At 45.7% G+C, this 27,137-nt stretch overlaps 2 protein-coding genes across 8 annotated transcripts in view; one reads left to right on the top strand and one right to left on the bottom strand.

The window, feature by feature from the left end:
• The window catches only part of NPRL3 (NPR3 like, GATOR1 complex subunit), a 44,202-nt gene extending 37,349 nt beyond the window's left edge, over window positions 1-6,853 (top strand). For all 5 annotated transcript variants that reach the window (XM_065644648.1, XM_065644647.1, XM_065644644.1 and 2 more), the window contains 2 exons: window positions 861-1,053; window positions 6,155-6,853. In XM_065644648.1, the coding sequence (XP_065500720.1) occupies window positions 861-1,053; window positions 6,155-6,320 (359 nt within the window). In that variant the 3' untranslated portion in view covers window positions 6,321-6,853. The remainder of the gene's footprint in view (window positions 1-860; window positions 1,054-6,154) is intronic.
• Window positions 6,854-8,682: 1,829 nt separating this feature from the next.
• MPG (N-methylpurine DNA glycosylase) lies at window positions 8,683-26,814 on the bottom strand. Of its 3 annotated transcripts, XM_065644735.1 has the most exons (7): window positions 26,686-26,814; window positions 24,832-24,953; window positions 23,928-24,031; window positions 20,188-20,335; window positions 19,341-19,566; window positions 15,862-16,066; window positions 8,683-9,176 (listed from the first exon to the last, which is right to left on the bottom strand). In XM_065644735.1, exons 5-7 carry the CDS (start codon window positions 19,560-19,562, stop codon window positions 8,782-8,784), a joined length of 822 nt encoding a protein of 273 aa, XP_065500807.1. In that variant the 5' UTR covers window positions 19,563-19,566; window positions 20,188-20,335; window positions 23,928-24,031; window positions 24,832-24,953; window positions 26,686-26,814; the 3' UTR covers window positions 8,683-8,781. The 3 variants fall into 3 exon arrangements, with proteins under 3 accessions (XP_065500807.1, XP_065500808.1, XP_065500809.1); XM_065644736.1 differs by lacking the exon at window positions 24,832-24,953; XM_065644737.1 differs by lacking the exons at window positions 23,928-24,031; window positions 24,832-24,953.
• Between the last annotated feature and the right edge of the window lie 323 nt (window positions 26,815-27,137).

Genomic DNA, 27,137 nt, shown 5'->3' with positions numbered 1-27,137 from the left:
TAACCTACTTCCTTGCTGTATTCAAAAGTAACCGCCATGTTCCTCTGGCTGCACCACTGTTACTGCATGAACTTTAGTTTTCAGGAGAGGAAGAAAATGGTGAGAGTTTGTTTTCAAACAACATTGGTTTGTGTGGGCTGTAGAGCCACCTAAGGAGATGCAGAGCTAGCTGCTGTTCTCCCAAATGGCTGATATCTGTTTATGTCTCGTGATTTCTTTGATCTCCTCAGTGCCATTCTTCAAAGTGATTCCAGGAAAGGATTTTTTCAAGAGTATAAATCAGATAGAATGCTGAAATCCCCAAACTTTCCTGCCTGTGCTGTTACGAGCAGCATTCTTAGAACGCCACTGAGGTTGGATATCAGGAGAGATTCTCTGTACAACTTTCAGCTTTACAGAAGTCATGAATTAGGGCAGAAATCTTGGAACGTGAGTCAGATAAGTCTGCGATCTGCTTATTCTGGCTCGCTCACAAGAGGATATTGCTTCTTGGCCTCTCTTTCTGCTTGCTCCCACCTTCTGTGCTGTTAGACTTTTCATGTTACCACTTCACGGTATTCCAGCAGAGCTGGCTGGGAATTTTCTTCTCAGATGTTTTTTATGGACTGTTTATGGTCTCCAGAAGTACAATTTTCCACAGAAATCGATGACTTTGTTGAAACATTTGACTTTCCCATTGAGAAAATCGCTGTGTTGTCGTGTGACTAATTGCAGATACATGTAGCATTTTGAGAGGCACTTTCTTTGCTCTACAAATCTGATGGGATTCTTTGGAAATAGAAACAGCCTGAATTGATAATATTTGCATCATTATGCTGAGGAATATAGAAATTCTGTGTCTTTCTCTCTTGCTCTGATAGCTAGCAGTGACGACATGACTCTGACAAGCCCTAGCATGGATAATTCCAGTGCTGAGTTGATACCTGGTGGGGACTCACCCCTAAATAAAAGGATGACGGAGAATCTCCTGGCAAGCTTGTTGGAACATGAGCGGGAAGCTATCCTTAATGTCCCTGCTGCCCAAAATCCAGAAGATCTTCGCATGTTTGCAAGGTAGGAAATGAGAAGTGCAGAATGGAATCTTTTTTTCTTATCCTTGCTGTTTTGGTGAAGGATTGGTGTGGACTCTGAGCAAATCCTGTTAGCTTGGGATTTCAGAGGATGAATTCTTTTGGGTTTGTTCCCCTTACACCTGTTTCATCTGTATACATCAGTGTTTGTCAAAAAACTAAGATACGTATCACAAGAACACTTGTTAACAGAGTTGTGGATGTGTGAAGGAGCATCAGGGGTATGGTTGGACAACAGGGACTTGACTGTTTCCTTGCCAGTTTTCCTGTGTTCACACATGGAAAACATAACCCTGCATAGCCTAAAAAAAACCTTCTAAGCAAAGACCCAGTTGTGCTGATGCTGTCATTTTGAGTCCGTTGATATTTCCAAGCCAGCTATCCTTTATTTTAAGGTTTGTAAACTCCATGCAAATATGAGACAAAGAGCATCAGACAACAAAGCTGGCCTGAATACTTTCACAGACCAGTCGACAAACATTTCAAGGTCTTTTGTGGAGATGAGCTGCTTGTTATGTTAGGTTGGTTAGGTTAAAGTCATTAGGATGTGTGATTAGTAACATGCAGTTTTGTTGTTACAAATTTCAACACAACAAAAATATGCAAGATGTGGTTCTGCACATGGTGAAAAGCAGAATGACTTCCTAACCAGCCAGCTGGGAAGAAGGTGTGGGGGGAAATGCTTTTTCTTCCTAAGCATTTTAAAACACAGTGGCATCACTGGAATGCAGCTTTCACGGGTTTTCATACTTGTGGAGCTGAAAAGCACCCGAGGCAAGTACTGCAGCTTTTCCTATTCTTCCCAGGTTCAGTTAGTAATTCCCTGAAAACCTGAGGCTCGCCCTCGGATGGATATAGTCAAGTAGCCTGGAGAAACTGTAATAGCAAGAAAATACTTTTCTTATCTGCGGCAAAGTTTGCAGCTGTGCTGTGCTCAGGTATTTTCACAGAACTCTCCCAAGGCTGTGGGTAGTAACTGCTCTCTGAATTACTCGTCTCTTTCTCCATCTTCTGCTCAGAGGATATGCTCTGATTGCGAGGCAGCACTTTGACCATTTGAGAACTTCAGAATGTTTTTTCCTCATTACCAGAGAAGTCGTCACAAAACCAGTGAGAAAGTGAAACCAAAATCACAATTGGTGATATCTTAAGACAGAATTTGTGAGGGATGCTTTGGACCAGTTCAGTGGCAATGCAGATCTTTGTTATCCTAAGGAGAGGAAAGGATTTTGTGATTGTTCCCCTATGCTTCCCTCATCTGGGCAAAACAGCCATTTGAAAGCTTTGGAATTGCAGATGCAAAAAATTACTTTGATTTCTTTATAAAATCAGCTGCTATAACCAGGCAGCTGCCTGAACAATGTTTATTTTGCAGTTTGCTCCTGCACCAGGTTCTTTTGCAGATCCCCAGGATGGCTTTGCTAAGTGTGAATTTCCGTTCTATAGATTTGACAACTGCAGAGCTTAGTCTTAAGTCAGCAGTGAGGAAGAGACAAGATATGATAAACACATGGGTCCTGTGGGCGGGATGCTGGAGTGTACAAACAGAAATGGTTATGCAAGACGCTCTTGGTTACTGGTGGCTTTATGAGACACTGTAACTTGGAGGTTGTGGGTGTATTTTCTGTCTTTTTGTGCTGCAAGCCATCAGAGATGAGTGTCTGGGTAAACCTATTGCTCTTAATGAAAGTGTAAACAACTGTGGAGAAGCCGCTGCAGGGAGTGAGTGGATCTCCCTCGTTACCCCATACACACACGTTACCGTGCCAGCTCCTCTTTTTGCTTCTTTTTGAGGAACAGCAGCCTAATGAGGGCTGTGCTCTGGCAAATAGCTCTGCTGCATCAGCTGCCTCCCAGAACAAACTCCTGCTATAAATGCAGAGTTAGTGCACTAAATATACTGCAACTGCCCTTCCGAGCATAGCTGTGTGTGCACCAAGGGATGGGCTATTTTCAGCAGAGCAATAAAGTTCATCCTGATACATTTTCTTGTGTCTGTGCCTCCCAACCCCTGTTATTCATTAAACGGACGAAGAAAGGACTGGTGCCTGTGCATTGCTATGCACAACCGGTATTTGCAAGACAGAAACCTTAAGGGGAAATAAGGAATACTGAAGCTTGGCTCCAGCACTGGCTGCATTAACCCCTCGTAACATTGAATGGGAATTGAAATCCAAGTTCTTTCCTTAGGTGCTGCTGGAGGAGAGTTGGCGTGTCCTTCCAGAAGTACACTTAAGAAGGAGACAAGTTCTTTTTGAGCTAGATCTCCAGTAATGTACACAAAGCATTCCACACTGCACATTAGGCAGTGCGTTTAAAGACAGTTTGAGGCTTCGTTCGTGGCTTCTCTCCCAAGCCATTGGTGTGACGTCACTGTCAGGATTTGGTTTGTCTTGCTCTTGGACTGGTGGCACTGAACTGTGGGCAGTTCCGCTCTATGTTCAAGCAGTGCTGGTGGAAGGCTTATCTCTTTGGCCAGAAATAAGCTAATTTTATTTGAAACACTAGTCTGAGATAATTTTTTTTTTTAGTGTTTAATAACACTACGCTGCTGTTAGAGGGGCAGCTCTTACAACCTGAAGGGGGGACAACAGTGATGAGCATCTGGATCTGGAAGTGCATATCTGTCAACAGACATATCTGTGCAGCTTCAGAGGGACTCCAGTGCCGTGTTACTGCTCCAAGAAGTGCCATCTTACGTCCTCGTTGGATCCCATAAATGTTTGTTGCCCAAAAAGGCAAAGGTAGTGCCCGTCTTCCCTGGAGCTGTGAGCCCCATGTTACAGCTTTGTAGATTTTAATTGGACTTTTGGGACTTCTTCCCCAGAGGGTGGTGCAGCCACGGAGAGGTTACCCGGGTGTATGGGGGAATCTCCATCCTTGGAGGGTTTCAGAGCTTGGCTAGAAAAAGCTCCAGCGCTGGCAACAGTCCTGCTGGAGCAGCATGCTGGACTAGGCTTTGGAGGTGTCTTCCAGCTGGCATTTTTGTGATATTCTTTAATATCCTCTCTAGCTTTTATTGGAGTGGAACATATTTCATCTTGACCAGTTACAAATCCAGAGTCTTTTTTAATAGGGGATGGATTTATGTATTGGAAAACTCCTGCCTGGTCTGTGCTGCTGTTAAAAGCTAGGTTGTAATCATTTTCAGGGCAGACGGGGCACGGGCAATGGCAAAGAGCAGCTTTGTACAAGGGAGACAATAGATAGCTTTTAAAATCTTGTTCAAAATAACTTTTTGAACAGTGATACAAGTTATAAGATATACAGTAATTTCTGTGAATACCTCAGGGAACGGTCTGATTTTGACACATACACACACAAACCAACAGTATCCCTGCTAATGGCCACTTCTCAGTGCACGCTGGTTGCCATTGGCATGGGGGACGAGGCCAATTAGCCTGATTTAAATGCCCAGCGGGAGACACTGCAAAAGGCAAATGCCCAGCCCAGATAGTGGAAAGGTAAACAGGAGTGGAGCTTGTCCGTCTGTTGTTTGTACTGCGGGTACAGAGACGCAGCAATTCTGTTCTACAGAATGGTGCCAACCTGAGTGCTGGCAGATGAGGATGAAAGCAGAAGGGATTGCGCAGGGTGCTGGGGCTGCCTGCGGGGAGGAGACAACGAGGTTCTGCTGTTCAGGGGTGAGAGGAGGGACACGGCAAGTTGGGGAGCCGAGAAACAGAAATGGCAGTGGATGAGAGGTGAAACCTACTGTGTGCAGTGCAGAGGGAGGGTGTGATGGAGGGAGGCTTGTTGCACAGTGACTCTGGTCACCCTGGAAGGGTGGTGGGTGACAGGAGGGGCCAGCAGGAGCAGTGCGAGCCAGGCAGGCAGATGTCGGCCCTTCAGGGAGTGTGAGAGGCCTCGTCCTGCCGGCGTGTGAAAACAGGCAGGAATGCTCTAAGGGATGCTGGTGTCTTCCAAGGGCTGTTCCTGCGTGAGGGCTGTCTGAATGAATTGGAAAGCAGATCTTGCCATCTCCACTCAGTTTTACTGTCAGTTGGCATGAAGCAGCCGGCCAGCATATTCCTAAAGTGCAGCCGGGTACAGGAACACGAGCTGCTGGAGTGCAGAGCAGAGCGTGATGTGTAACATGCGGACACATCTGTCTGCGTAGCTGGGGAGGCGATTCTGGCATGTGTTTGGGTCTTGACGGGCAGGACTATTTGAGTGACATGTGCAGTATGGTTCCTACATTTGGGAGGTTGTGAAGACAATGAAGAGACTGAGCAGCAAACTTGAGCTTTGGAGGGTTGGCTTGGTGTCATGGCTCTGAGGGTCCCCGGGGCGCAGGTCCCCAGCCGTCAGGGACTTGCTGCAGTTTGTCTTAGACCCAGCCATGATTGTGCAGGTTATCTGCTGTCTGTAGCATGTTGGTGGCCAACAGAGGGGTATCTGTGCTGACTCTATTTAAAGAGACCTGGGAATTTAAGAAGCTGGTGCAGTTTTAGCTTAGGCTTAGGGTTTTCTGGCTGTTTGGGCTTTATAACTTCCTGAGCTTCTCTGTGGTTGCTTCTCACCAAAATTTCCATCTCCCTGTTGTGACTGCTCTGCCTATGCCAAGCTGACCACACCTCAAGAGTGTGTGACCTGTAGTTACCAAGCCCCTTGGGCTGCTGCGAGGGAAAATATGCTCTTAATTCTAAAAGCCAGTGCAGTACTGAGGCCTCTGATGCTGCAGCGTGACAAAGGGCATTGCAGACCCAGCCAGGAGAGGGCAGAACTAAATCTGCCACGTCCTGACTTCTCAAGGCTTGTTGGCACTTGTGGTTCCTTGCTTTCTGGAGTTAAAATGATGTTGAAAATTGACAATCTCAGGAAGTGCCCCAGGCTAGGAAACCTTTTGATACAAGGACCTTTGCAAAGCCCTGACGCGGCGGAGTCCTCTGCTTTTCCAGGGGATTTCTGTGCTAGGCATGGTAAGAACTGATTTAATTCACTTTTCACGTAAGTGAGAGATGCAACCCAAACGCCTCCTGATTTGTGTCCCATGGGAGAGGAAACCTCGAGGGTGGCAATATCAGTTCTCGCCGTGTTTGCTTGCTTTTGGCCCATGCGCCTCCCTTGCTCCTTCCCCGCAGGCTGCTGCACTATTTCCGAGGCCGACACCATTTGGAGGAGATCATGTACAACGAGAACATGCGTCGCTCCCAGCTGCTGATGCTGTTTGACAAATTCCGCAGCGTGCTGGTGGTGACCAGCCACGAGGACCCCGTGATTTCAGTATTTCAGTCCCTCTTAAAATGACTTTACTGGCAAAGGAAGAGACGCTGAAAACTAAAGGAGGTGAATTCAATTCCTTCTTGCCATGTGACATATAGCAGTTTTTTCCCTCCGTGCCTCGATTTCCCATCTGCTCCCTGTGGCGACAGCCGAGGCCGGTCTGTGCGAGTCCTGCTGCAGGACAGTGTGGGTCCTGCCGCCCCACGTTCACAGCACAGGGGCTGCTGGTTCACAGCCCTTGCCAGGGCTGGTGGGAGTGGGCCAAGAAGATTTCCACTGCAGTGTTCCCAACAGCGCTTCACCTTTGGGCGGACACCGGAGCATCAGAAGTGCTTCCTCCACTCTCCAACCATGCGACTGCTTGGTCATTCACCGCTTGTGAGCAGCCTGTCCCCTGGCAGAGTGCACGACCGCTGCTCAAGAGCAGGGTGGAGCTAGGCTGGCTTTTGGGGAAACGTTCCTGGGCCCTGAGGAATTCTGTTTGATCATCGTTACCTGGCAGCACTGAGGACAGAGGTAGGAAGGCAAAGTATCACAAGTAAACAGTTTCATTAATGACTCGCTCACTGTGTTACAGCTTATTATTTCCTCTTCCCAGTCTCCTTATTGCTGTCTGCTGGGGCACAGCTGTGACCGAGCAGCCCCTGTGCTTGTGGGTTTGCTTGTGGGTTTGCGGGCTTTCCAGTTGTTGACTGGGGGCCGGGTGGTTGTTTGCTGAGCTGGACTGAACTGAGCTGGCCAAGCTGCTGGTGCAGGGACGCGTTAGTTCTGCCCAGCCAGAGGCTGGTGCTCGGCACACTCAAACTTGTCCCCCAGGGCTTGTTCTGTTCCTCCCTCAAGCATGGCTGTGGCTGCAGGGAACCAGACGTGGGGCTGGACACGGCTGTGTCCTGCTCTGGTTCAGGATTGCTCCTCCAGCCGGGCTGGGGCTAGAACAAGAGGTAACAGCCCTGTTTCTGGGGACAGCTGATGCCCTGGCCTGCCTGAGGCCACTGCTGCCCACTGCTCTGTGCTATCCAGGGAAGCAGGGAAGACCTTTCCCTCCATGGTGGTGGCTTCCAGGGGTGTGGTGTTTGTTAGAAGATTGTCAGGCTCCTCCTTAAGACCTTGCCTTGTACCACTCACACGAGCTGGAGTTTTTCCCAGAGTTGCAGGCTCTCACAGAGCAGCTTCACTTGCCCACACAAACTGGGAGAAACCATGAGCTTTACATAACTTATCGACCAGCAGCAAGGCACAGTTGTGCCAGAGGAGCCCAGCGTCCACAGTGTGCCAGGTGCCTGATGACAGCTACTCATGGTCCCTTCAGTGAGTCTTGTCCTGCAGCTGCAAGCAGGGATGTTATAGAAGAGCAAAAGCAATATCGGACCTAAAAATCAGATCCGTGTTGCTGTAAGGCCCCAGTCCCAAGCAGCCCCCAACAACTGTGTCTCAAGATGAGCTACTGAGATTGGTATAACCAGGGCTCTTCAGAAAGGGCCAAACAAGTTTTTTTTTTTTTTTCATGTGATGGGGACTAGGGTTTTGAAAAACTTGAGCTTTTTTTCTCACACGTGAACCCTAAGGTGAGGGTGGGCTGTGTCCCTGTCATCCTTCAACCTGCCAGTGTGGCTGCAGGTTCTGCCCCAAATCTGAGAGGTTTTTTTCTCCCCCTGTACCTCATGGCAGGCTGCAGCATCACACAAGTCTCAGCACTGGCGCTTTCTCTCTGTTGGGGTTCACACACTGCTAAGTTTTGAACTGGTCTCAAAAGCAGCTGGGAAAACAAACAAACAAAACCATTCTCATTCTCCAAGCTAGAGGTTATAGACCGGCATAGGTTGGAAGGAGTCGCTGGAAGTCTTTTGTTCGAACCTCTGCTCAAAGAAAATGTGTTAGATCAGGTCACTCGGGAGCTTGTTCAGTGGAGGTTTCAATGTCCCACAGCTTCTCTGGGCCCCCGGTCAGTGTTTGGCCACCCTCATGGTGAAAACTTTTTCCATACAGCTAATTAGAATTTCCTGTTTTCCAGCTTCTGCCCATTGCCTCTCATCCTGTCTGACAGCAGCCTGGCTCTGTCATCTGCTGCCTCCCATGAGGCAGCTGTAGCCAACAGTAAGATCCCCCTTTGCCTGCTCTTATCCCAGCTCTGCCCCTTTCAGCCAGCCCTGCTGCCATCTGCTTATTGACTGTTTCCGTGCAGCAACCAAGCGATGGCCTCTGCTGGGGCCAGGGCTGAGGGGAGCAGCACCACACGTCAGCGCTGGGAGCCTTCTCCACTCATCCCCCTTAATGAGGCCTAGATCCATTGGCAAGGGAGAAAGTGGCCTTCAACGTCCAAAACCAACCCAAGGGAGACCCAATGCAGTCTGCCCCACAAATAAAATTCCACCTTGCCCCATTTGTTGTGATAAAGTACATTTATTGTTAAAATCCTCCAAGCCATCCGAGGCTGTCATACAGAGCACAGCTCAGGTCCCGGCTGGTGGCACACTTACAAGACTCATCAACTGCAGGAGACCTGTCCCATTGCTGCCATCTCTCTCTCTGTTTTCTTATCTACAACACTCACAAATTTGTTTCCTCGTAAATAAAACCTGAGGGGTTTCTGTGCCCACTCTCCCCTGTTGCCGATACCAATCCTTGTTGTGGTCACCACGTCTTGCTCCCCTGGTGGGTCATGTCCAGGTACCATCCAGATGGCTGCATCCTGAGTCAGGTCCCTTTGGTCAAAAGCCTTATCAATGCCAAATGCCTGGCAGAGCTTGGAGGGCCCATTGCACAGCTGCCAGTCCTTCAGCACCTTCGTGGGTCCCTTCCTTGACGCGCTGCGCAGCTCTCGCATCACATCTAAACCTTGAAGAGGTTCCAAAGAGCGAAGTAACACTGCAGCCCCTTCCCCTGCGCAGAACAAGAACCACGTGTTAGTACAGGGTTGTTGGTGAAGAACATCTCCGCCTCCAGCCCCAGCAGAAGCGCTTTAGCTGTGGCTCAGCTTAGCCTGATGGAGCAGGGAACCGGCCGCAGCGCCCAACTACAGGGTCTGTCCTTCTCTCAGGCTGTTTTGCTTCACGTGCCAGGCCCTGGAGTCAGCCCCTAACCCGTGGTCAGTGCACTCTCTTCCCTTTTCTGCATGTCCCACGTCCCATAGCTCTGCGTCCTTTATCTACCAGTGCTGACTTGCTCTTCCCCAGCCCCACTTCTTGATGTTCCTACGTCTAGCTGCTGCTCCAAGGCTTGCCAGAGGGCAAGAGGTTTTTCTTATGTCAGCACGATGGTCAGGAATAAATACACATATGGTTCAGTTTTGGCACAGCTACCCAAAGCTGCTCCCAGACCCAGAGGATTCATAATAAACTCTGATTACAAGAACTCCAGTTAACAAAAGAGAGGAGGAGTGAGTCTGGATGCTGCCAGAGTGAGGCTGGACAGGGAGAAACCTGGGCAGGAGCTGCAGGTGCTGGGAGCGGCTGCTGCCGGTGCTGCTGCGGGAGCCCAGCTGGAGCTGTGACAGCGGGGGGTGGCCCCGGCTTTAGGTAACGGCTACACCAGAGAGCAATCCGAGCCCTGTGCCGGGGAAGCTCTCACAAGATGGGGACCTGGGGCAGGATGGGGCTGCACCATCTCTGGTTGTGGGATGCAAGGCCCTGGGAGCATCACTTCAGCAGAGAAGAACTTTCTATGGCAAGAAGTGAAGAAAACTGACAGATTCTCTTTTCAAATGCGATTTGCCACCCTGTCAGGAGCCTGAGGGAACTCCAGCCCCTCACAGCTGTAAGCAGCTGCCCTCCCTGATTTTGGTGACAGTGAAGCAAAGATACAACTCTGAGCACAGACACTCCCCTGTGACAAGGATCTCCAGCCAAAGTGGGATATAAACACTTCCTTGGTATTTTCCACTGGACAGCAAGGAAGGTCTTCTCCTGACCTTGAGTGGGCGAGCAGAGAGCCTGGTGAAGCAGCCTGTGTGCTGCCCCACACAGCTCCCCTTGTGCTGGGGCCGCCCACCACATTCCTCCCCGCCAGCGTCTGCTGCTCCGCAAGAATCCCCTCCCCAGCCCCAAACATCTGGAGCCACGCTCCCGCCTGGCAGAGGCTTTTTTTCTAGGCACAGACACATCCCCAAGGACCTGCAGTTTCCAAAAATAGAATCCTTGTCATATTTTGTACAAATCCCACACTAAATTACCTTTCTGGGCTCCCAGCTGAGCCTATCAACCCAGGACCTGATTTCTGGTTTTCTGAGGTGTGGCTCTTGCCCTGAACCTGCTCAGAGCCCCCACTGCCCTCAGTTCAGCTCTGTGAAGTCAACAGAGTTATTTCCAGCAGCTGCCAGCAATCTGTTCCCAGCACTCCCTTCCCTGAGCAAGGGGATTGATGCTAATCTGGCAGCCAAAAGCTGCCTCCCTGTACTACAGTGATTTAGAGCTCAAAGGTCATTTTAGATTTTTAAGAACATGCTCCATGTCCTAATTCTGCTTTTTATCCGTGCACAAAGAAACACCCTTTGCATCGGGCTGCTGCCTTACTCACCAACTGTGGGATTCTGAGCAATCGCTAATTACACTCCTTGCTTTCATCCACCACAAACGCAAGTGGAAACCGTGGTTACGCTTGAATTGAACCGAGTCCTTGGAAGTTCATGTGAAGAGAGACAGGCACTTAGAGAAACTGCAGGTGCTGCTAGAGCATCGGCAGAGCTGGGGCAGGGGGTACCTGCCACTTCTGCCTCTGACTGCTTTCTGCATTTCCACCACAAAGTTTTCGCGCTCTTTCTATCTGTCTGCAACACAGACCCTGCTCTCTGCTCCGAGCCAGCAGCCCCTGAATGTGAGAGCAACACACGAGCTTTGGGAAGAGGTGGCGACAGCAGGCAGGGTGAGAGTGCAGAGGTGCCACAATGAGCTACTGCCTCTCTGTCCCCATCTGTCCCCACACCCCTGGGCTGATGTTTGGGTCCTCCCGAGCACACTTGCGCATCAGAAGTTTTATTTTAACTACTACAGAGTAGCCGAATCCTTCTGACTCAACTCCTGCCTGCCAGAGTGCTTCAGCCAGCCTTTCTCCCCCCCTGCAGCAGTTTGCTCTCAGGGGTTACTGGGCTTCAGCGTCTGCCCGACAGGGCCACAGCCACTGACACGCCAGCAGCAACAGCGCCAGGCCAGAGATACCGAACATTTGCCTCCCATGCCTGCGAGTGGCTCCGTACAATGAGTAGCATTCAGAGCTAAAAGCCGGGATCTAACACCGCAGAGGCCAATTCTCTCCCCGAGCAGCTAGAAATCATAAAACGACAGGGAAGTCCCACACCCCCACTGCGCAGCTTGCTGCTCCTTCCCTGGAATGGCTCCAGTTCCCATTCTTGGAAACAGCTCTTGGCCACTGGAGAGAAGAAACTTTTCTCCTCTCTCCACCCATCTGACTCACTGCTCCCGAAACACTCCTTCAAAGTCTCAGTCTAGGATGCGAAAGTCAGGGGGAAGTCTATGCGGTGTGACCCTGGGTACAGCATCACTGGGATCTCGATTTTACAAGCTGTTCTTTCAAGTCTGGCAGCAAAATGCACACCTTGGCAATTTCCAGAGAAACAAATCACAGCAAAGTCAAAGAGAAGCTTGACTGGCATTTACCCTCTTCCTGAAGTGAGAGAACCCTGACGTCCCTCTTAACCCCCGGGGAAAGCTCCTTGTACTAAGATTATTGTGTTGCTCAGGGTATGCTGTAGGATTCATACACACTGAAAGACATTGGTTCTAATTTTTTCTATAAACTTTTCTTCCTCTATCATCTATGATTTCTCCAAAAAAACAATGTAGTGATGCTCGCCATGGCCTCAGGCAGTAGCAGTATTTGACCCAGTAATGGGACGACCTCTCACAGTAAAATCCCACGTGATGCAGCTTTATCTCAGTGATGTGCACAAAGATTTCCCCTTCCTCAGCGACAAAAAATACTGGAGTCCACCCTTTGGCTCACTATGATTTTATGAACACAAAGATGCAGTCAAGTGAACTTGACTGAACGTGCCAACAGCCACAACCTCATGCCCCAGCAAAGTGACAAAACAAGAAGCTGCAGCTGAAGCGCTGCTGGTGTCTGTTGGCAGCGTCGGGCTGGGCTGGGACACACATGCTGCTGAGGACGCTGCTGTGGTGGTGGCTCACAAGGTCGAGTCTGTGCTTTTGTAGCCTCTCTACCAAGCGCCTCTCCCAGCACAGCTCTGGTGGTGAAACACCTTTTCCTGTCCCCGAGGAATAATGCTGAGCCTGAAGTCTTAAGCCTGAAGGCTTAAGCCAAATACAGAAAACAGGAGAGAAGGTTTATTCCACCTGGTATTATAATAAAACAGATGATGCTGCAAGGTTACATATCAAGAGAGCTCTGAAGAGCCTGAGTGTCTCATGAGCCAATACCTCACTCTTGACAAGCTAAGCAGAGGGGAGCGAGTATGAGCAGCGTATAAAGCTTTGCACATCTCATAGAGGCCTCAGATCCTGAGCTGATTAAGGACCAGGAAGGCCCCAGCATGATTCAAGTCAGTGTTAAATTACTTTTTGCCGCTTTAACAATCCAATTCATGCTGCTTGCCTGGTCCCAAGAGCGCGCGTGTCTTGGACAGCCCGGTGCAGTGTCTGTGCCAAGAAGGCAGAGGCAGCACAGGGACAGTGCAGCGCTCTGAGCTCCATCCTCCAACAGGACAGCTCCAAATCAGCTCTACGGTCACTCAGTTCGATGGCTGAGCAGCAGCAGGACCGCAGTCACAGCCAGTATTAGGAAGAAATTCTTCACGGAAAGGGTTGTGAAGCACTGGAACAGGCTGCCCAGGGCAGTGGTGGAGTCACCATCCCTGGAGGGGTTTAAAAGATGTGTAGACGAGGTTCTCAGGGACATGGTTTAGTGCCAGAGTTAGGTTATGGTTGGACTCGATGATCCTGAGGGTCTCTTCCAACCAAAACGATTCTATGATTCTACTTAAGCGGATATTGGTTCTTTGAACTGCTCACCTTCCTCCCACAAGGATCCTGTAATTTAAGCAGCACAGGGACTTACCTACACTACAAAACTAGATAGATTAATCTAAGTCAGCTAAGAATTCATTTGTGATTATTAGTTTGTGCTAACTTTAATAAACTGCCTAAAACCACACTAGATCTCAGTTAAATCTATGTGCTTGTTCCAACAGTCTCCAGAAATAAATGCTTTGTTAAAAATCAGAGTATGATTGCATGAGTATTTTGATGCAAACCACCCGATGGCCAAACAGAAACATCTTTCAAGAGCCATTTGGAAAAATCCCTAGAACTGATTTCTCTGAAATCAACTTCAGGTTCTCCCCCAATTCTCATGTCACTCAGTATGGACTTTGCTAACATGCATCCAGGTGAAAATTGAAATGGCTTAAGATGGGGTCAATTTGTGTGTGTTTGAAGACACCAGAGAACCCCCAAAGACCTTTCCCCTTCCCCATTGCTCCAGTTTGCAACTGTTCCATGTTCTCCACTGTTTATCTCCTGGTGGTCTGCAACTTTGCACTGCCAAAATCCAAGAAAATCATGCTGCAGCTCGGGGACATCACAGGAGATGTGCCCTTTGAAAATGAAAAGCATTTTGTGTTCTCTCAGTAATTTGTCTTCAGTCTTTCCAAGGAACACCTTCAGAAATAATAAGTTCATATTCCTTTTACAGTCTCCTGGTCAGTCACTCAGGTTTTCACAGTATGCCCAGGGAGACCCTGAAGTACTCAGATATTTCGCATCAAATTCCCTGCACAAAGATGATGGTACCTATTACATCAGAAGTCCATGCTATAAGCAGAGCGTGGTCTGCGCTACTAAGAAGGACCAAGCTATGCCACAACAGATTTTTTTTTTTTGCCAGTGTTTCCTTGTGTTTTCTGCACAGCCACAGCCAGATTCAAAACAATGTTTCCAAGATCTGTCCCATATCCAGAGAATGAAATGCTTCTGCTTTCTACTCAAGTGCATCAGTGTCACCATGACAGACTAGTTCCTCAATCCTTCGCTCAGACTAAACGACAGGACAGGCTTCTCCATCTATGTTAAGATGAGAGAAGCATCTCAGGTTATGATTCCTCCTCAGATTCTTTCTTTCAACACATCTGCACATGGGCAAATGCTAAAGGAGTAAATCCCACTTACGTAGATGCGTCTGTTACACACAACACGCACAGCCAACGCTATTTACTGCACCGTGTCCCTGACAAAGCTGGTAGTGGCAGCTCTGCTTGGTGTCAGCACAGCTGCGTGTGGCACAATACGTTTGTAACAAAAAATCCAACTAAATTCATCGCAACAGTGAGCTCTTTAACTGGTTTGCTATAAAATTCTAAGCAGGCATATAAGGCAAAATTTCCCAAAGTATAAATTTCAAATATTTTTAGAATGTAAAGGCTAAACATCTTTTTTTTAAAATAAAAATTATTATTCCTAACATTTCAAACAGTAAGAATCCCATCCTGAAAAACAAACCATTCTGCTTTCATTATCTGGACAGATTTGGCAGCGACAATGTAATTAAATTCCCATGTGTTCATCCACCAGACTCCAGACCTCCATTTAGAGCCGGGCTCTTCCCCCGCAGCAGCACCCGGCTCTGTTCTGCTGGCTCCTCTCCAAAGGCCAGAACCTGAGGATTCATGGTCACTGTTACATCATTTGCTTTCCACTTAGGAATACACCAGCAGTGGGTTTTTTTAAGCTGTATCTTTGAAATGGCAAAAAAAAGAAATTATTTTTGAGAATTTCTTTCTAGCAAAAGGAGTATCTAAGAAATACCTGCTGCCATTTCAAGGTATCTAATTAACTAATAGCTTTATTGCAAGGCAAACACTCATTCTTACAAGAAAGAAAAAAAAAAAGTTTTAGAAGCAACACTTGCATGTTAAGAGGAGCTATTGAAGGTGAGTCTCAGTAGATTCCAGAATAATTTGATGAGGCGTTGATTATATTATCTTGAGAATAATAAAAGAAGATTGAAGATTCTGTAACAGTCTGAGTATTTTGATCTGGGTTTTTTTTTGTTGTTTTAAGATATAGCAAAGCAGCTAAAATGCTCCTACACTGACTCCTTGCTTAAACTTAGAACATCTCAGTCCTTTTTATTTTCCTCAACATTTATGGCTTCTGAAGATAAAGGTGGGAGACAGAAGAGTTTCTTGTCATGACAGCAGACACCAAGATTTAGGCTGTCACTGGACTGCAAATTTACTTCTACATCACCACTTTCAAGGAATAAAGTTCACTGAATCACATGAATCAGGCAGCAGCCCAGGTCATCAAAACCGAAAGCTCCATCCCATCAAGATTCTCCTTCAGTCCCTGGTCTTTATTTCTGTGCCTCAACAGCTCACCTGGCTGGAACCAAACCCCACCGGGCTGGTCACTGTGCAGCTGGAGACATGTCCTGCTTGTGAGGCTGATCGATAATTCACCATCTATCCACTGTTCTGTGCTATTTTGACTTTACAGAGCCACAGGGAGCTCACGAGTGACTGCAACAAGGCAAGCGTAGCTTGAAATATCAGCCCGACACTGTAGGGATTAAATCTCTTGCGGCCTCAACTTACCTTGGCTGGAAACATTCACACAGAAATAAATGCCGTAGATCTGATAGACATACAGAGTTCCCGGTTTCATGAACATCGCTGCGTTTCGTTGAGTTTGCTTCCCACCTTTTGAGTGGGAAGCTTCATCTTCCCCACCCAGATAAGCTTCTGTTTCAACAATCCTTCCCCAGAGTTCTCTGCCATCAGGAAGTTTGCGAACTAAAATCTGAAAGAGAGGTCAGAGTGCATCAGTTAGCAACCTTTTGTGCAAAATAAACCAGAATGCAAGAGCTGTGGAAACAAAGCTGGAAAAAAGGACCTGATGGTGCTGCCCGCTCTCCTCTCCATCCAGCATCTGGTCTGTAAACTAACGTCAACTTCTTCAGCTTCTACTGTCCAGGTCACAGCCCAAGACAATAATTTCCTGCCTGTCGTTCAGCCCACAAAATGCCCAGAGTGTCTAGATGTGGCAGCATCATAACCAATTTATGATCCTATATACAATAAAAACCACAGAGCTGCTTTTGTGGTTATTGTCTGTACTGTCCACCCCAATCCACCAGGTTTAAGGCAAAAAAGCATCACCAATATCAACCTTGAAGAATCATGAATCTTTAGATTAGAAGAAATATGACCGTGGCACACTTAAATAACTCCTATTATGAGATAGTCTTTCTCAATAGAGATGTTTCAAATGAGTCCTAGTCCCTAACCACAGATAATCCTGACCAGGGCGAGTATCGACGTGAGTTCTGTACTTTCTGCAGCACAGAGAGAGGCAGAGCAGGAGAGCTGGGAACTGGCTTCAGGCAGACACCAGCACATCTCTGTTATTACAGTGTGTTCCTTGCTGCTGGTACCTCCTTAAATAAAACAAAGCAGATGCAGAGGAACAAAAAACATGACAGTGAAAAAATTATCTTTAAAAATAAAACAATCACTAAACTTTGTACAAAGTTTCTTGTGGTTTGACCTGATTTCTAAACTTCTTATTTTACTTAACGTGTGTTTAGGAAATACTGTAGTAGTCTCATTCAGGCAACAGCTATCAGGTTAATTATACTATATTCAGCACTTCCATATTTGAAAACCAGCCATTCAAAAATGACCTTCAAAAAACAAAGCTTAATTCCTAGCAGATGTTTGTGCTGGCTTGCTGATGCAGTTATTACCCAACCCAGTATGGATGCTCCAGCACAGTTGCCAGTGCTGCAGCTCTGGTGTATCCTGGTTTCCCTACAGCACTTCTCAAATCATTGAAAACAATCAGTTTATTGTTTTTGTGGAAAAGGCAGTGACTTCAGAAAAGCACTGGTATTTAGCAACTGCCTGTAGACACCCAAAAACACACCCATGTGGCCACATTTCTCTTTCAGACACACCAAATATGGATGGTTAAAACAGTTAAAAAATGGTGATCATTCACAATACCTCACAGTAAACTATTTTATAGAGGTTTTTATTTCTCATTATGTATCTTGGTGTTACGACAGTTCATTTTGAGAGGCCATTTATTGCGTGTATGTTTTGGGGTATTTGTTTGTTTCCACGAACTCAAGTATCACGTTTAATTTAAGCAATATTAATATACCAAGCACTTCCAAAATTTGGTAGAAAGAGGATAATTAATGAAACACTAAATTACCGTTAGAGTTATAATTCTAAGAAAACGAGAGAATACACTGAGTCATGGGAGACCGGGAGTTATATTTTAAAGAAAATCTAAAGATATAAATCATCTGGCTTGTAATTCTATGGCTAAGTAGGAAAAGTATTGAATTAGGAGTAAAATATCATCTGCCCATGGTAACTGAATGCATAATGATACTGGAGTAATTAAGGTAACAAAAAAATGCATCAGTACTGGGCAACTTCAGGTACTCTCATGTAGACCAAGTAAGTATCACAGTAGGACAGGACACAGGCAATGGTTTTTTAGACACCATCAAATGATGTTTTCTCACAAGAAAAGACTAAACTCTCACACTGATCCAGAGCAAAATGCAAAGTCTTTTCCAAAGACTTATCCCTGAAAAACAAGGTTTTATCATGACTGTGAAGTATAAAGGTCAGTGTCCTTCCACAAGAATTAAGGTCCAGCAAAAAGGGGAAACTACATAAAGTGAGAAAGCTTGTTAGGAAGAACTTTAAAAAGGCAGCCAAAGGTTAAAGCTGGAAACACGAGCCATTAGCAGGATGTCTATAAAGATAGCAAGCACACATCGGGTATCAGAGAGAGGTTAAGACAGACCAGAAAAAACCCAGCAGGATTAAAAAGTAGAGCAAAAGCATCAGCTGCAAGCAAGACAGTATCTTTAGAAAATAATAATAAAAAAATCTAGACACAGTTTGACAGGCCAAAACTAACAGTTTGTGGAACAAATTCCTAAAGTTATCTAAACTAATGAGAACCCAGAGAGTCTGTTCACCCTGTAGACAATAAAGGTATAAAAATAATCAGAGAAGATAAGACCATAGCAGTGAAACTAAAAACACATTTTGTAACCGCATTTAGGAGGTCCCAGACTGAAACTTTATTTATAGGGAAAACACCGGAGGAACTCCCTCCCATGGAAACAGTTTTTTGAAGGACTCACTAAGCAGAAGAGACAGGTTTAATTTCCCTCACTCTGATTTCCAAAGGCTTTCCACAAGGTCCAAAGATTCCTCAGAGTTTCTGCAATGCGATAAGGGAGAAGGTCCTCTCATGAACAGGTAATGGCTCAAAAACCCAGAAACAAAAGACAGGAATAGCAGTTTTCAGAGTGAAGTGAGTTTAACTGTGGGACTGTGGAGTCCTAGAACGTCTCCACGCTGGTGCCCGCGCTTCCTCGCCTCGCAGGTTTGTGTTAATAACCTCAGAAAGGTGACTGATCCAGAGCTCACCGTGCGTACTATGAGTTATTCACAAAAATACAAGCAGGCAGTATGAGATATAAATTTCAAAGCATACAGGGCAGCAGAACAGAAAGTATCAGCAGTCTGCTGAACTTGCAGGTATGAATGAAATATTCGAGCACAGTGGATACTGGTGAAGAAAGGCCAAGGGCCTGCCATGCTATTAGCATCACAGGATAGAAAAACAGAGGCAGGGAAGATGTTGCTGACTGCAGAGCATTACTTTCCGCTGGGCTAAGCAAGAGCCAAAACCAAATAAATACCTGAAAGGAAAATAACAGGCCTGCAACAAACTTCAAACCACAAACAGCAAACATACATTTCAGCAAACCAGAAAAAAAGGGAGACAAACTCTATAAAAAACTAATTCCGAAATGTGACAAACTAAACCTGGAAAATTACTCCTCTGACTTCATCCAAAATAGATTTGGCTACTAGTCTTTAAATTCCACTGAACTTAAGAAGAGAAGGAACGAGAGCTGTATTCCTAAAATAGCACAGCCTTGGAGTCAAATGGCAAAAAAAAAAAATTTTACCCTTTTACATGAAGTTATTAGCTAGCACATGCTCCTGGTACGGTAATCTCAGTGTTCATGTCTTACCTGTCCCAGAAAGGCCTTGGCCAGACTAACACAGGGCTGGTTGAAAAAATCTGCTTCTAGCTGGGAAGAATTTTTTTTCTCTATAGTAAAATATTTGCTGCTTTTTGGAGAAGAATCCCCACCAGGCGTGGCATTTGGGTTCTCCAAGGTGTCAAAAGGAGGGAAGCTGGAGTTGCTTTGGAGAGCACTTAACTGAGCCAACAGCTTTCTTTTTCTTGGCATAGTTCTAGAAAATTGATAAAAACATAATCAGGAATACAAAGCTTATTTAAAAGTAACTCATTTTCACAAACTCCTGTTTTTACACATCTATCCGTAACAATGAGTCTGAAAGCTATAACTAATTGGACAAGCTAGGCAAACTACAGAAGCAAGTGACAGATTTAGCTGTGTCTACATCAGGCTGGGCAAATATTGGGTTCTGCTGATCTGCAAATAGAAAACTGCAGTTTGAGTATTTATCTTTTAAGCACTGTGGATAAAAATCAACTCTGCTCCACTTAGCAGTAAAAATAAGTTTGCTGTTAGGTTAGGAAATTCAGACACAGAAAACAAAGACGAACCAGTACTATGTACTTTTAACCTAGAACTAATGTAATCTTTTGAGTGGACAGAAAAAATTGGAAACAACCACCTCAAAAATTGTGCTGACTTGGAAAGTCCATAGAAGTGATGTATCAATCACTTTAAACAGGAATGTAACTGGATCAGAATCTAAAACTCCACAGGACACAGACCATTTGAGTTGGAGATGCCCTATTTACAGCCACAGAGACAAACTTGTTTATCATGCTGTAGAAATGTTTGTGTTAGAACCCCCACAAAATAAGCTTTAAATTCAGCCTACCAGGAAGATGAAGAATAGTCTGTCCCAGTCAACAGTGTGTATTTGAGGCAACTACGTAACCTGTGATTGTTCTTCTAGGTCCGCCACCAATTTACTATGCGAGCTTCAAAAAGTCAATGTTTCTTTTTCTGTGCCACAGCCTTTATACCTGTCAAACAGGAACAGACACTTATTCCCTGTATAAAGCACTTCGAAATATGCCAAGGGATTTTGGAGCTGACAATCACGATATCAACAGTGCATCAACAATTCACAGTTTTCTATTGGTCTAGCAAAAGACCATTGCCCAGCTGGGGCATTGCTGGACATGGTTTTTAGCCCTTTTTATACAAAAGGCTATGAAAATAGTGTGGAATGCACTTTTACTGTACTGAATAAACAAAAAGCTGAAACCAAACTTGTAAAATTTCCCCATTGGCACTAAATATTAAAAGTGTCAGCCTCGAAAAAGTACTCTTAGAAGAGAATGCAAAGACACCAGGTTTCAGAAGATGCTTCATCAGTTCTGAAATTCTACCACACGTAGATATAAGGGAAAAAAGCAAAGGTTCAACATCATACGTAATTAGACATGGAGAAAGAATCCTATATACAGCTTAACCTGCAAGGGGTATACACATAAGTAGCTATTGCCACTTATATTTCACCACATCGTCAGCTTTTAAAAATGACTACAAAAACTTCCGCCATCAAAAACAATCTTTATCTTTCTCACAAAGAAACATCCACGAGCAATACTTTTCTTGAACTCCACTGAAATGAATTCAGCATTGCTATTCTCTGGGTCACCAGTGCCAGGTTCCCCAGCAGTGTTACATTTCACTTCAGAAGAATCCAGACACAAACACATAAAAACAGGCAGCAAAAACAAAATCACATTGGCATGACTGGCAGAGAGGTGGGATGTGTTTATTTTTTTTCTGGACATCTAATTCTTTATTGCAATAATTCAGCGATGTCAGAGACTTGCCACAAGAACGGCCAGCTCTGTGCCAGGAATTCTGCTCTGAACTGTGGCTTTCACCTGGCGGGAATCATTAGAAGATTTTGTCAGAAGTCACCAGCTTGTCTCAGACAAAGCTGCCTGGTGGGCTTCGCAAATGAGAGTCCTGTCCAGGAGAAAGTGTGTGAATAGCAAAAGGGGTTGCAGGAAGGAAGGGACGGAGGAGGAACACTGCCCCACGTCTGACTGACCCTCTGAAAGACTCAGTCAAGGGAACGCTCCACGCTGAAGACAGCACCTCCAGACTCCTCTGACAGTATTAACTGGAACTTCCAGTTCATCAGCCGTACATAAAGCCATGCTGAAAACATGGCCAATTGGAGTGGAGCATTAACTCATTTGGTAATTCGTGCTCTTATGGAATGTGACATCAGAAACAGGCTCTGAGTTGCTTGGCACCTATTGCCTTTCCAATTAAGTAATTCTTAAAAGCTGCAAGCGCTCTCATGTAAATAATCTCACTGGCAGCCTTAGGGCACTTGAAATTTCTTTGCTATGGGCCGATCCTACACAGATCTCAGCATCTCCAACTCTCCTTAGAAACAGCAGTAGGAAACGGCCTTGTAGTCCTGAGAAATGGGTCACATAGAGATACAACTGCTTTAAAAGCAAACACAAGGAATGAGGGGACTGCAATAGCATCTCAGAAACCTAGAAAAACCCGTTTACCCTTTGTCCCCCTGCTTGTTCATACCAAGATATGAAACATAAAACTCTACGCCTCAAAGCCTGTCTGCACTTTCTATAAAGGATGTTGCTTGTATATACAAATCTCTTCTTGCCTATGAAAACACACAGTGTAGAAGACAGTACCTACCAAGTGCCAAAGCCCCATGACCTTGGGAAGAGACACAATCTCTTCACATGCAAGTCTACACACAAATTCTGAAACTCTTCCTTTCTATCTAGATTTTCTTGCTTGTATAGTAAACAAATTCTACTTCTGTGCCTCAAATTAGAATCAGCTGTGAGTTTAATCACATTTTTACTAATCTGGTTGTAACCAAAGTAGCTACAAGCTGCTAAGCACATGTGTGTACACATGCACAAAAAATGATATGGAAGCCAGAAAAGGAAGATCAAGAGCTGAATAAGACTGCACAAGTGCCTAAAGTGTTCAGGGCTGCTGGGCTAGTCTCAGGCAAGTGTTTAGGGACCCTGCAAGCCAGAACCAGAACGACACTGAAAATGTGTGTAAAATACAGCTCTGCAGCAGATACCCCCACAGTCAAGGCACAACTGAGTCTGCACAGGCTTCTTTAATCCATCTAATGAGACTGCATTTGTAGGTATTTCCTTATGTATTTAATGAGCTTTCACTACAAGGAGGTAAAAAAAAAATCCCACCAGTAATTTGCATGTACTTTCGGTTCACAGGTTCCGATACCTGGCAGCTGCAAAGTTTTCTTCACACACATAGTCTTTCTGATAGCATGATAAAGCAGTGTACATGTGAACACATTGCCACTCCTGGAAAGACAACTCCTTGTACCAGTTCCCAGTTGTACAGATTTTATGTGGGAATATATGCAGGGTCAATGCTGGATCAGACCAAAGGACACCTCTCCCTGTATCCTGCTCTCCAGCAGGGTCAAAAGCAGGAGCCCTGAGAAGAACAGAATAAGCACACAGTGCTGCTTCCCATATCCTCCACAGCTCTAGACCAGAACCTTCTGAACCAGGCACAGCTTCGGTGTAGTCAGCAACTGTGAGCTTATGCAGTCTTCCCTGAGCCTGTGTAAAACAGTCCAAACTGAGACTTTACTGATGAAGAAAGCTTCACAGAATTAGTTATTACAGCTCCAAAAAATTGTGTGAAATTAGGACTGCTGCCCACCCACAAGAATCAGTTTACATTTGCCATTCTTCACCCTTAGCCCTCTCCTTTACCACCTCAAATAACGTAAAGCCAGCTGAAAGTATTGTTTTCCCAGGTCATTTACAAAACATCCCTGTGGCACCCCAGTGGTGACCTCCAGCTGCCACAAGGGCTGCCCATTTACTCACATCCTCTCTCCTATCTTTGCACTGTTTATTTATGACAGGGAACACCCTTTTTATGTCAAGGGCTGCTCAGGTGAGAGCTCCTGTTTAAAAGCTTCCTGAAATCTGAGTACAGACTGTAAGCCAGACCTCTTAACATACTTTAGACCTTCAGAGAATTCCAGCATTTTTTTAAGGCATGACTTTCCTCTACAATAGCCATACTGGCTCTCCTGCACTATGTAATATTTACGCAGGTGTCCATCAATTCTACCTTGCTATATCTTCTACTAATTCAGTTGGTGGTGGTCAAACTTCCAGGTCTGCAGTCCACAGATTTCACCAAGAACCCTCTTTAGAGAGCAGCGACAGATTTGCTGCTGAGACCATCATTAGCAGCACTGTCCCTGGGGGCTTCATCTGATTTGGCAACTTGTTCCTGCCTGTTGTCTATTTGTTCCATAACCTCATACACAGACACTCTATTTTAATCCAGATCCTTCGATGAGTTCTCAGCAGGAAGGATTTCCATCCATCTTTCCTGTTAGTCTAACCTACTAGTAACCAGAATTAAGTTAGTACTGTATAGCTTCCCGGAAACAGTGGGAAGAGCAGGCAAAAAAACCCTTCTTGAAAGAAGAGTGCAGGCAGGAACTAATATACTGTAAAGTCACTCACTCCACAGACAGACTTTGACACTATGTGCAATCCTACTAACACCTCAAAAGTATGGCCAAATGAATGGTTTTATCACCTTACTGACTGCTGGGGGTATAATCTCGTCCTTGCAATTCCAGTCCTCGCTCCTACTGCCCACTGGACATCTTGAGCTTTTTGGAATAAAACTTACTCATCCTTCTGTAAAGAACAAGGAAGATAAAAATGAGGGATAGTGACAAAAAGTCATGAAAACCCCCAAAAGTCTTCACAGCAAAATTATGCTCCATTTTGGTTGACTCTCTTAAACCATTTTGTTTCATTCTGTTTCCCCTCCTCTCCCCACCCCCCATTCTAGCTGTAATTTTTACTGAGTGCCAAACTTGCGTATTAAATGAAAGCAAATGTTAAATATAATACTAAAGATGTACGTTAGCAGGCTCAGCCTCCTGAGATTTGAGTTAACCAGGCCAGCATTTAGTTAACCAAGGCAGCATTTAGAGAGGCCACAAACACAGATTAGGAAATGGGCATAAGGATTCAAAATCATCTGCAGTTTGGATTTTTTCTTTATATCTACATTATTTGTACCAAATGTACATCGAGTACATTGAGCTAATCATCCATTCTTTTCCATCTATATGATGGCAGTAAGAACATTCCTGATTTGTAATGCATCTTGAAAGAGCTATATAAGAACTAGTTACGCTTAAGTCTTAGGTACCCATTTTATAAAATGACCCTAGAAAACACATTCCTTCCCCAAATCTTAATACTGCATGTGAAATAATTTAGTTTTGGCGTGGGGGTTTGACTCGATGACCAAAGATGTTTCACTAAAGCCTTTATTGATGCACTGACAAAAAGGAAACTTATGACTCAAATGCTCAAACATCTGAACAATATCCACAAAGAAGGTTCCACTTCAGAGTTCCTGTTGAAGTACCAGTAACTTAAAGACTAGGAAGAAAATGAGAAACAGCAAAGATACAAATATTTACCTGCAAAAGGATCCTGAAGTTGCTCCCTGCATGAGCATGGAAGCAGAGGGTTCTCACACCTGCTCCTGAGAAGTCAGCCCTAGGCTCAGGCTTGGAGGAAAGGACCTGCTCCACATCTAGTTCTAAAAAGGAGAACTATGTGTGAAGTCCTACAACAAAGTTTTGACTTAAAGATAAAGAGATTATTTCGTGCAGATGTCAGGCCAAGCTACTTAAAGAAAGGCCTTACTATCCATGCTTTGCACAGAGAACCTGAGCCCTCCAACAAAACCATGAGGAGCGAATCACAGCCACATTTTGTGATCAGTCATGAGACAGGCTCAGTCCCAGCAAAGGTGCTGCTCCAGGCGATTAAATTGCAACTGATTCAATGCACATGCTATGAGCCTCTCTCCTTCGCAAGAAGGTCCCTTTCTTGTTTTCAATCAGAGGAAAGACTTGTCCTATGTTTAGCAATTCAGGATTAATCTGTACAGTACTTCCTTGCTGCAGAAACACTATTTGTGTGTACTTTGCATTGCATTACCAGATGCTGTTAAACAGTTAGAGTAAGAAAACAGAACACTGGGTCAAAGCCTTAACAGATGATGGTCTGCAGAAATACAAGTGTAAATGCAGGTGAAGATAAATAGCTGATGTAATGTCCACTATGATAGTGGTGGACATTTTCAAACACTAGAACAAAGCCTTCAGGCCCTATATAAACAAAGAAGGATCTGAGCAGAGAGGACGATTTCCCGCACAGCTTCGGATAATATGCCGTGACAATAGCTTTCTAATGGCAAGTGAGACAAAACACTTTTGATGATATAATAGAGGAACAAAAGCAAAAGTCTCTTCTATAAAAGGATGCTTCCAGGAAACCAGCAAATCACTGGTGACTGTGGATGCTGAGAAAATCTGAGTCAGACACAGATTTGAACCAGTGGAGTACAAAGGCGCTCCCCTTATGCCACAGTAGCCTCATTTCTAACAAGGCAATCTTCTTTAGAAGAGCCTCAGTTTTTCATAACAGGTTTGCAGCACATTTCTGTGGACTGGGTGTTTCTCCTCCTTACAGTGTCCAAACCACACCGCTTTTGTGACACATCATTACAGCTGCTGCTCTTCCAGAATTTAACTGCGAAACCACTTTTCTCCCAAAAATCTCTACAGCACATATTGTCAATTTCATAATGTGTTTACTTAATTATGTACAAAAATGCCACAGGAAGCTCTCTGAAGAACCAAATTGACAGGAGCACTGGGAAATCACAGCACAACCTTATTCAAGGTGCATCTGTGCATCTTGTTTAACCAGCTGATCACACACTTCTTTCTCCCGGTCTGAACTGTATTCAGAAAACGGGGATGTTAGCTTTTCCTCAATGTTTATTACATAGTCTTTGCAATGTCTTTGATCCACAACGTGCATGAAATAGCTTTGGCAGTATTAGAAAAGGTAATTTCCACACAGAGGCCTGTTACACAGCAACGAACAGCACTGATAGCCATGAGGGCAATGCAAGACCGCTCACAGCTTTTTCTACTAGATCCAAGGGAAGCATTTACAACTCCTGCTGGTGAAACCTTTTTATGCAAAAAACGGTTAACGTGACACTAAGCAGAGGCTAGGAGTACACCATTTTTACACAGTACAGTAACTAGCACGCTTATGGTTTTAAAGGGAGTCAGGCCTCTGAGCAGCAGCTGCAGCGGGGAAAGGGGGCGGCCCCGGCGGCGCCCGCCGCGCCCAGCGAACGCGCTCGGGTCCGGCCGGCCTTTCCGGGCGCTGCCGGGCCCGGGCCTCGGAGCCCGCCGTTAGCAGCCGGAGCTCCCTCACCCCGGCCCGCCCCGGCCCCGCCGCACACGCACCTGCCGGGGCCTCCCCGCGCCGCCGCCGGCCGCTTTCCCGCCTCGGCCGGGCCGCGGCCTGTACCCGCCGCGGGAGGGCGCGGGCAGGCGCGGCCCGCAGGCCCGGCGGAACCAGGAGCTCGCCTGAGGGGCGTGCCCGGCGCGGCGCGCGGGGAGGCGGGCCCGAGGCCGGAGAAGTGCCGGTGGAGCTGCGCTGCGACTCTTATAACCGCAGATCCGTGTTTTACCTGACACCTCTGTAGATGGCGATGGTCCCAAATAAAATTGATCTATTGCCTTTTCTCTGAGCTCGCTGGATGTCTTAGCGTAGCTCTTGTTTTCTGGAGTGCAGATCCTCTGTAGGCCATCTTCGAACTCTCCCTGGTTTTCACCATCAACTCCTCACACTTCTTGCTGTTTCATGTTAATAAGACTAGAAAAATAAAGGGGTGAATATACATCCAAATGAATAT

The sequence above is a fragment of the Caloenas nicobarica genome, chromosome 14 (assembly GCF_036013445.1).
Source record: "Caloenas nicobarica isolate bCalNic1 chromosome 14, bCalNic1.hap1, whole genome shotgun sequence".
In the NCBI taxonomy this organism is placed as follows: Eukaryota; Metazoa; Chordata; class Aves; order Columbiformes; family Columbidae; genus Caloenas; species Caloenas nicobarica.
The sequence above is the reverse complement of the archived record's forward strand: the minus strand, read 5'-3'. Positions and strand labels throughout refer to the sequence as shown.